We start from the raw sequence: 8,767 nt of genomic DNA on the forward strand, positions 1-8,767 counted from the left end.
TTTATAAGTTTTATTTGGACTTTTAAATGTTTTTTTTTTAATTTGGGGGGGGGAAAAATCCACGATGTCGTGAAGCCGCGATAAACGAAACACGAAGTAGCGAGGGATCACTGTATGCGCGTAGGAAGCAGTTCAGTTACGTCATAATCACGCGACCGTGAGACTGGTGAGTAATTTAATACAATTTCATGGAGCAAATATTAAAATGTAGCTTGCAAATAACGGCGTTCCCGCACAACTATCTAATCTGTTTGGTTTATTAAAATCATTTAACTTAAAAGCTAAGCTAACTGAAAGCCACGTTACATGTTTTCTTCGACTCATTTGACATTCATCTCAAGGAACCAGCGCTTAGTTTGTAAACCACGTGCTCCTTCCATAAAACAACAAAGGTGTGTGTGTGGAGGGTTCACTATTTGGCAGCTCGTCTCCTCCATTGTTCCAAGAGGCTTTCATTCAAGTGTGACCAAGTCTGGTGCACAATAGACTCATTGGGGGGCCCCGCGCGTCGATTGGCTGCCAGGGAGGCGCGAGCGAGTTCCGCCGCCCTCCACGACAGATGCACTCGCTCTGTCCAAGTCTGAGCACCACAACGCGGGCAGACCGGAAAAAAAAAAGAAAAAAAAAGGCGATCGTGGGCGGACAAACCGAGGGGGGAGCTTCCTTCGGTTCAACCGGCGACTCGCACCAAAACGCATGTGAAAGGAACGGAGCGAATCTTTTGACGCAGCCGACAACGTCGTCGTAGTTTGTGGTAAGATGCTCTTTAATGTCATCACTGCGGCATCCATTGTGTGCGTTGTATGATCGAGTGCTTTAAACGTGTTTTTTTTATTTTTATTTATTTTTTACCCTTACCATTTCATGTTTTAAATCATACGATGCGACAACTCGTTAAAGGGATGCTATCGTAGTGCAATCGTCATTAAGTGTGGGCTGCGTCTAAAGCTTGGTGCGAGACCAAGGCTGACTGGTTATGTAATAATAAACAGTAAGGTTACAACTCCTCCTACGTAAGTTTAAAAAAATATATACTGGAAATTTTACTTAAAAATGTTCATGTTTATTATATATGAGCTATGTCGTTGATGCTTACTAGATGATTTTGAACCACCAAATGAAGTGAGTCAAGAGAATTACAAACCAACGACTCGAGAACAGGGATGTGACTTATTTAGCCAGCCCCTCTTGCACTTTGATGACATTTTCTCAGCCCCCCTCCCTCATACATGATGATACCCCTTGATAAGTTGCCGAGCAACACAATCGGGTTTGCAGAGCTATGATAGTAGTGATTGTATAGACTTGGAGAACCTAGATGAATTTCTATGCACTTATTCACAAGACATGAGAGGCATCGTGGTTCAGTGGTATGCAATATAAGTTCAACGACATTGTGGTGCTGAGTTTCAAGTAGATTTGTGCTGCTGTGCTCGAATCTTTTTTTCATGACCTAATCTCTCTTTCAGTCATGCCTGCCAAGCTTTAAATGGCCCCTGCCATGTCTAATGAGAAGCAGAAGGAATTATATTTTTGGTTCAATGTTTCTGGGTTGCTATGACACTAATGACAATAGAGGCGATCTGTAGAGTTGGGAGGGTTAAAGGGGTCGGTAGGAGGGTTTTAAAAGCTATTCATCTCACTAAAAAGAAAAACAAGCAGGCATGTGTGTTTGTCGTTTTGAAACCAGGGTGGAGGGGAGTTGGAGATTGTGGTCATGGGTTTTAATTACTCGGAACGAGTTGAGCTCTTTCACTATCACACAAAACGAGAGTGTTTGGATGAGTTAGGCAAAAAGTATGAATCGTATCTGCTTGTAGACAGGCTTCTGCTGAGGAGAAGTGGGTGATGTCGAAAAGTGGTAAAGTGTGCAGGAACCGACGACTGGCTGATGCCGTAATGAGCCACGAGGGAATTCACTCTCCAGAACTGTCCATTCAAACCTCTGATTTACCATCTCATCTCTCACGGAAGGGAGACATAGTCGAAGCAAACAATCGGAAACGTTTAACCTCTTCGCTATTTAGTGATGGCAATCTGAAAGAAAGCTTGCATGAAGCACATGCTTGACTTGTCAAGATGGCCTCGAGGTTAAAAAGCAGCCATCTTGAGCTGATCCTGTTGTTGAGGTCACATGAAGTATATCACTGTCTCAGTCCACAACCGCCCTTGGTCGCAGCTGCTCTATTCAAGTCACCTCCATTAATCACCTCCATTTTGTAGCTTGACGCCACCCGTTGAGGTGTGACATACCAAGACCTGAAATATTGATAGCCCCCAGATGAATGCTTTTTAATATTTAATCCAATTCCCATAATTGATTGACAGGTTTAAATTATGTCGCATCTGTTTGTGTGTGTGGATAATCTGTGGGTGTGGGTGCTAATTCATCACCGTTAGATTGAGGAAATTTTGGCCCCGTGTCAGCTTCCTGTGTGGCTGGGCCAGCAAAGGAGGAAGTGATACAGCGGAAAGGGAGCACTTCCTTTATACGCTCTCGATTCCCTCTGACTGCTTGCTTTTGCTCTCTTGAGACAAGACTCACAAACACACACGCCTTCATAACCACAGTGCACTGAAGAGACGATTTCAGAGAAGGGACCCAAAATAGCGCCAGTACTAATTTCCATTTCAAAAGAAAAATCGTGGCGTGCTCAGAATATTGCTTGTTAACACATGGCTGTTTTTTCTAGATCCATCGGTGGTGTTCACATCACAGAAGCGGGCTCACTTTCCGCTTTTGGTTGACAGGCAAACGTTAGGCTTGTGAGGGAATGAAAACCTTGTGATTTAGTCTCGACACCATATGGAGGATTCATCGGCTGCATCTCATGACAGCTGTTCAAACTATTCCCCTTTTTGACCTGTGCTGTGGAAAAAACATTTTGAAACATACTCATGCCAGCTTTCCACTAGACTGCAGTATTTTAAGATCCTATGTCTTTAATTCTTCATCTGCTGGCTGCATGTGTCTTTGTGGGAGCAGCTGCAAGAAGAATTTGTCTTAGCAAGTTGCACATGTGTCCCTGCACCTGTTGAGCTTCTTTTTCTATGCTGGCTCGAACACACAGAAAATGCAGAGAAGGAAGTGACATGTTGAAATGAGCAGTGGAAGTCCAAGTTGCCAATCAATAAATCTTGTCTTTTGCTTCTTTTGTGCTCTTTGTCTGCTAATGATGGTGCACCTCTTTTGTTTCTGTCCTCAGCTCCTCTCATGCAGCGTGACCATGGATGGCACTCACAATGGGGTTCAGGTCGGAGAGAACAAGTTCATCAGCAAGTAAGCCACTCATTTATGATGACAAAGGCTGGATTTACTGCATCTTAAAAGTGGCCAATTTTGATCCGTATTTGAGAAGATTCCAACCCTGAAAGCTTCCAATTCCACACAAGGTTCCTCTTGATGTAGCGTAAATCCAGCCAAAGATGCTCAAGCGGGGTGCTGAGCTGAGATATGACCATCTCTGTCTCCAGGGCAACGCTCCTCTCGCATTTGAAAACATACAACCTCTACTATGAAGGACAGAATTTACAGCTCAGGCACAGAGAGGTCTGTATTGTCAGACATTTTACATTCGTGGCCCGACAGTCCTTCGATCCGGTGGTGAGTAATTGATTGATTTCCCCCTAACAGGAAGAGGGGGAGCTGATTGTAGAGGGCCTGCTGAACATCTTTTGGGGCCTGCGGCGACCAATCAGGTTGCAGATGCAGGACGACCACGAGCGTATCCGTCCCCCTCCCTCTTCTACGTCTTGGCACTCGGGTTGCATTCTGGACAGTCAAGGGTGAGAAGTGCACGCTGATCAGGTTACCAATCAATGACCGGAAATGTTCACGTTGAAGGTCAATGCTGCCAAATGAATCATTGGTTGCAATAAATATACAGTCGAACAAAATTCTTATGTGTAAAATATTGCGTTTGAATCATAAAATAACTATCATAGTTTATAATTTGAATCATTGACAAGTCATTTAAGAAAATGAATGAGAAATGTACAATGAGTAATTTGCGACTTCCTTACAGCTCCCCAAACAACGCAGCCGGTGAACAAAAGCCACCCGAGACTCCGCCCACTGTGGAAGTGACGGCGCCTGCCAACCAATCGGAAGACAACGGTGTGATGGAGGAGCATGCTGAAGGTGAATGTCCTCATCAGCAGTCCGATGAAGAAACAACTGTGATGTGATTGCCTCCCTCCCGATGACCCAACAGAGGACAGTGAGAGCTCAGCTCAGCTCCTCAGAACCAAGAGCGACGCCGGGGTTCTAAGGCGCATCCACCGACGCTCCCCCAGCGACCAGAGGAAGATCCGACGCCATCGCTTCTCCATCAATGGACACTTCTACAACCACAAGGTGAGGAAGGCACAGCGATGGTTAATCTTTTGGCTTTGTGTTAAAACTCACCTCAAGATTCAACACTCACATGTCTGTCGTGTCGTATTCGTGTGTCTCAGACAGCCGTATTCACGCCTGCTTTCGGCTCGGTGACCAACGTTCGCATCAACAGCTGCATGACGACGCCTCAGGTGTTGAGAGTTCTCCTCAACAAGTTTAAGATTGAAAACAGCCCAGACGACTTTGCGCTCTACCTCGCGCATGCTAGTGGAGGTGAGCCGTAAGCACTCTCACTATACCCGCATTAGCCTCTTCTTTTTTCGATACACTTACGCCTCTCATAAAATTGACAAACATCCATTTCTATAGCACTTGTCGGCTGACTTTGAGTGATGTTGTACAGTACATTTGTTTTAGCGAGGTCCACTCTGAGTATGGGCTGCCAGTTCCCTGTTGTAAATCCTCCCAAATGCATTTAAAATTGCACAATTGTGCGTGCGTGTGTTTTTTCAGAGCGAGTGAAGCTGAAGCGCAGTGACTTCCCTTTGGTTTGGAGAGTCATGCAGGGTCCGTGTGAGCAGGTGTGCAAACTGTTCCTCATGGAGCAAGACCTGGGAGAAGAAGTAACATATGATGTAAGCATCTCTACACACACACACACACACACACCACCGACAAGCCTGGCATCTTTTCAGCTCACTCATGTGCGCGTGCTCTCCTCCACTCCACTAGGTGGCGCAGTATATCAAGTTTGAGATGCCGGTGCTGCAGAGCTTCATCACCAAGCTGAAGGAGGAGGAGGATAGAGAGGTGCAGAAGCTAAGAAGAAGGTATGAGAGGTTGTTTCCATTTACACTGTTTTATTAAAGAAGATAGTTTTTATCACAATATCAACAAATAAAAAGGAACATGTGTTAATAACATTTTGTGACATGCATTTGTCAAAATATCCACCGATTTTCTTTGTTCATTACTGTTTGACTTGCGCAGGTACAACGTCTTGCGTTGTATCATCGAAAAGCAGCTCGGCTGTCTTCCGGAAGGCCCCGCATGTATGTGAACACCAGCTGCCACCAGCATCACGTTAAACGTGTCGGACGACTCCAAGCTTCAAACGCACAAGACACGAAGCGAGGACGCCATCTCGATGTGTGCGCTTTGGATGACGGAGACAGAAGGTTACATTGGCCAGTCATCCGTTTTCTATTGTCCTCGTTCGGGTCACAAGTGAGCTGGAGACTGTACCCGCCAGCTGACTTTGGGTCACACCCTGGACTGTCACGAGACACCTTTTGACAAACAAACGTTGACTTTCAATTGAGAGGCCTTAATGACCCTGCCTGACCTCTCAACTGCGACCAAGACTTTTTAGCCACTCGGCCATTGTGCTCTCCGCATTGATTGTCTCATGTTAAAAGTTCATTTAAAGCACAAGCATCAGGTCATGCTTTTAGTCAAGTGCCTGCGAAAAAACCTCACCAAGCACAAACAAATAACTTTTTTCCTCAAAGTAAAAATTAGACAGCGAGAACAAAGGCCCTCCTTTTGTGTCCACGATGCACTGGGATCCTTTTTGTCCCCTACTACGAGTGGTCAAGTGGTTCAGCCTCAACTCACAGGTACGTCTACAAATCATCATTGGTCACAGACAACGCACATCCCACATAAAGGATATGAATGTCATGTTGATATATTGAAAGCACAGCAAAAAGACTTTAACACAACTCAAGACTGCTTGTGTGCGCCATCCACACAACTTACACGCCGCGCTCGAGTGGAAGTAGGTCAGTGAGAGTGTCGAGCGGCACACAGACAGGCGACGTCATGTTGTGTCGTCTGGCACCGAATTAATATCGGCTCACCTCGGCAACGCTGCAAAGAGGCGTCCGCTGCACTCACTGTTACTCACATAGGATGTCTTTTAGCGATCTTGTCGTTTTCTTCATGAGCCGTCGTGTACTGTGTAGTACTTCCAGCTTTCCATGCCAATGTTTGTATGTCATTCTGAGAATGTGCATGCTTTTGTTTTCGACTTCTTTTGACTGCTTTTTTTTTTGTACGACTTCTTCAGAAGTTATGAAATAATGTGAACAACTCGTGAAAATGAAGGGCTGCTGGTGTTGAATAATGATTGTAATTTAATTAAAATGAAATTGGAGAAAGATAAGACAAACATGGGTGGTTAAAATATGTTGATACTGTATTTCTGCAAATAGTGGGGTGCGTTATCCATCATCCTTGCATTTTCTGTAGCGCAGTGGTTATGCCATAAGTGTTCATTGAAAGTCAGGCAATGATTTGATTCCTAAAAAGTATATTTAATGTTGTTATAAGCCATAATATCAAGCACAGTGGGCCGGATGAAAGGCCAAGCTGCCCGTACATGGCCCACGGGCCGTACTTTGCCCACCACTCATCTAACATTCCTCAAACTGACAGCAATATCCTCTTAGTCAAGCACATAAGATGTTTTACTTGCCTTATTGGAGCATTGATTCAAAATTAGATCATCAGGTGTTCAAGTCCGAAACAGATTACCACTCAGCCAGCCAATGACAGACGTGATAATGATCCCCTCGACGGGATCATCTGAAGGAGAAGTGGCTGACACTGAAACACTGAAACAAACAGCGACACACATACACACAATTGGTGCTTTTCAGCTACTGGAGGAGAGAAACACAAGAAGGGTTTTGATTTCTTGACAAAACACCAAGCAGGTAAGAACACCTTTTAGTATTTGAATAGTGTGGGGGAACTCGTATAATTCACTAGTTCAGTTTTTGTTGTAATTTGATGATTAGTCAATGAAATCCCAAATTTATCTTGAAAAATTACAATAGCAGAATGATCGAAATTATTTTTCATATAGGAATTGGTCTTCTAAATGAATCTACTAATATACTACTAAATATTATGAAGAAAATATTTCTAGATTCCTGTTTTGAGATGAGCCTTGGAAAAAATATTAAGATACCACTGCAAAAGTATTTTATTTATTTTTTTAAGAAAAAAACCATTTTGTCAGCAGCACCGGCCACAAAGTCATTTTTAATGTTAATGTCCACGTATTTGTCCTGTTCAATTTTGCAGTGGTCTCGTCAGTTGTTCCCAGAGTGTGTCTATTTTGATTACAAAATTTTTAGATGTTGATTGACTACATTTTGGCACATTTTGGTGTGCGTCATCGATTCAGATTACATCACATTTGTTTGTGTTAGAAAGTTCTCGCCTTGTCATGACTGACCTACACTAATTGGATTATTACCAGTTTAAATTAGGAACAAGTCTGTGAGTGGGTGAATGATAGAACAAAATGTCACTCAGTTTTCACTTGTCTTCCTGCTCTTATCAATAATTTTAGATTGTAACAGGCAACATTATTTGGATTACGAACATTGTTGACATCTTTATATGTCATAGCACAGGGGCACTGAGCAGAAAGCAATGTTAGGAACTGAGGATTATGAAAGCTTCCATAAAAAGTGCGTCTCCATTTAGAAGGATTAAGAGGAGGAGCTCTTCAATAATCGGCATGGTAAAAATAACAAAGCTGTGCTCAGAACATCTTGTGTGTGTCTATTTCTGACCTAAGTCAAATGAACTTTTTCTAAATTAGGGGTCATTCATTTATTCATTATTATGGGTATGATATGCCTAACTACAGACTTTATTTTTCAATGTACTGTGTTGTTGCAGGTGAACCAATCATGTTCCGGCTACAAAAAGTGACCCTGACGGTGACCCTGTGTGTGCTGCTCTTAGCCTCTCTGACCCCTAGCTCGGAGGCCCGTCGTGGCGGAGGCTTCAGGGGGGGCTTTGGTGGCCGGAGGCCATCCTATAGACCGGCCCCTCCCAGGAGCAGTGGGCCCAGTGCGGGTAAAGTAGCCGGCGCCGCAGCGGCGGGGGCCATCGGAGGAGCCATGCTGGGCTCCGCCTTGAGCCGCCCCGGTTATGGGTACGGCGGAGGGTACGGAGGCTATGGGGGATATGGGGGCTACGGAGGAGGTTACGGCTACCCGCGACACAGTGGTGGCTATGGACCCGGTCCTGCATACGAGCCAGAGGGCTCTGGAGATATGGAGTACTACACCGGAGCGTCCAGTGGGCCCATCTACAACAGCATCATCGTTGTGATCGGCTCTCTGCTCTCTCTTGTCTTCATGATGTGAAGCTGGCACAAAGTCGCACCTACGGCACAAACCTTGGAACTTTTAATGGGCCACGTCTGCACTGAACCACCTCTGAAGACTGGAGGAGCTTGACACAGGAACTAGTCTGCACCAAAGTCTGTTCATATGGTTACAGCAGCAGACAACTGTGCTTTGTACACATGTATACTGTATGTATTCAAATGAAAAGACACACAAAACAGTCCCAATGCTACTATAGTTCAAATTACATGAGCCAGCACTTTTGCTCAGTCAA

At 44.5% G+C, this 8,767-nt stretch overlaps 2 protein-coding genes across 2 annotated transcripts; both read left to right on the plus strand.

Moving 5' to 3' along the window:
* The first annotated feature begins 469 nt into the window (after positions 1 to 469).
* On the plus strand, positions 470 to 6,506 carry rassf2a (Ras association domain family member 2a). The gene is made up of 10 exons (XM_037258666.1): positions 470 to 754; positions 3,207 to 3,280; positions 3,475 to 3,550; positions 3,635 to 3,786; positions 4,026 to 4,141; positions 4,215 to 4,357; positions 4,459 to 4,612; positions 4,853 to 4,974; positions 5,072 to 5,169; positions 5,330 to 6,506. The coding sequence occupies exons 2-10, from the start codon at positions 3,228 to 3,230 to the stop codon at positions 5,397 to 5,399; spliced, it is 984 nt and encodes a 327-aa protein (XP_037114561.1). The 5' UTR covers positions 470 to 754; positions 3,207 to 3,227; the 3' UTR covers positions 5,400 to 6,506.
* A 118-nt stretch (positions 6,507 to 6,624) lies between these two features.
* On the plus strand, positions 6,625 to 8,767 carry LOC119127009 (shematrin-like protein 3). Its single transcript, XM_037258667.1, has 2 exons — positions 6,625 to 7,059; positions 8,039 to 8,767. The coding sequence occupies exon 2, from the start codon at positions 8,050 to 8,052 to the stop codon at positions 8,509 to 8,511; it is 462 nt and encodes a 153-aa protein (XP_037114562.1). The 5' UTR covers positions 6,625 to 7,059; positions 8,039 to 8,049; the 3' UTR covers positions 8,512 to 8,767.

Source organism: Syngnathus acus, chromosome 9, assembly GCF_901709675.1.
Source record: "Syngnathus acus chromosome 9, fSynAcu1.2, whole genome shotgun sequence".
Taxonomy (NCBI): Eukaryota; Metazoa; Chordata; class Actinopteri; order Syngnathiformes; family Syngnathidae; genus Syngnathus; species Syngnathus acus.

What these genes read in the sequence shown, in the direction of transcription:
- rassf2a (XM_037258666.1), top strand. Translation starts at nt 3,228, where the DNA reads ATGGATGGCACTCACAATGGGGTTCAGGTCGGAGAGAACAAGTTCATC. An exon ending in GATGGAGGAGCATGCTGAAG is followed by an intron (nt 4,142 to 4,214) that starts GTGAATGTCCTC and finishes ATGACCCAACAG; the next exon opens with AGGACAGTGAGAGCTCAGCT. An exon ending in GACACTTCTACAACCACAAG is followed by an intron (nt 4,358 to 4,458) that starts GTGAGGAAGGCA and finishes CGTGTGTCTCAG; the next exon opens with ACAGCCGTATTCACGCCTGC.
- LOC119127009 (XM_037258667.1), top strand. Translation starts at nt 8,050, where the DNA reads ATGTTCCGGCTACAAAAAGTGACCCTGACGGTGACCCTGTGTGTGCTG.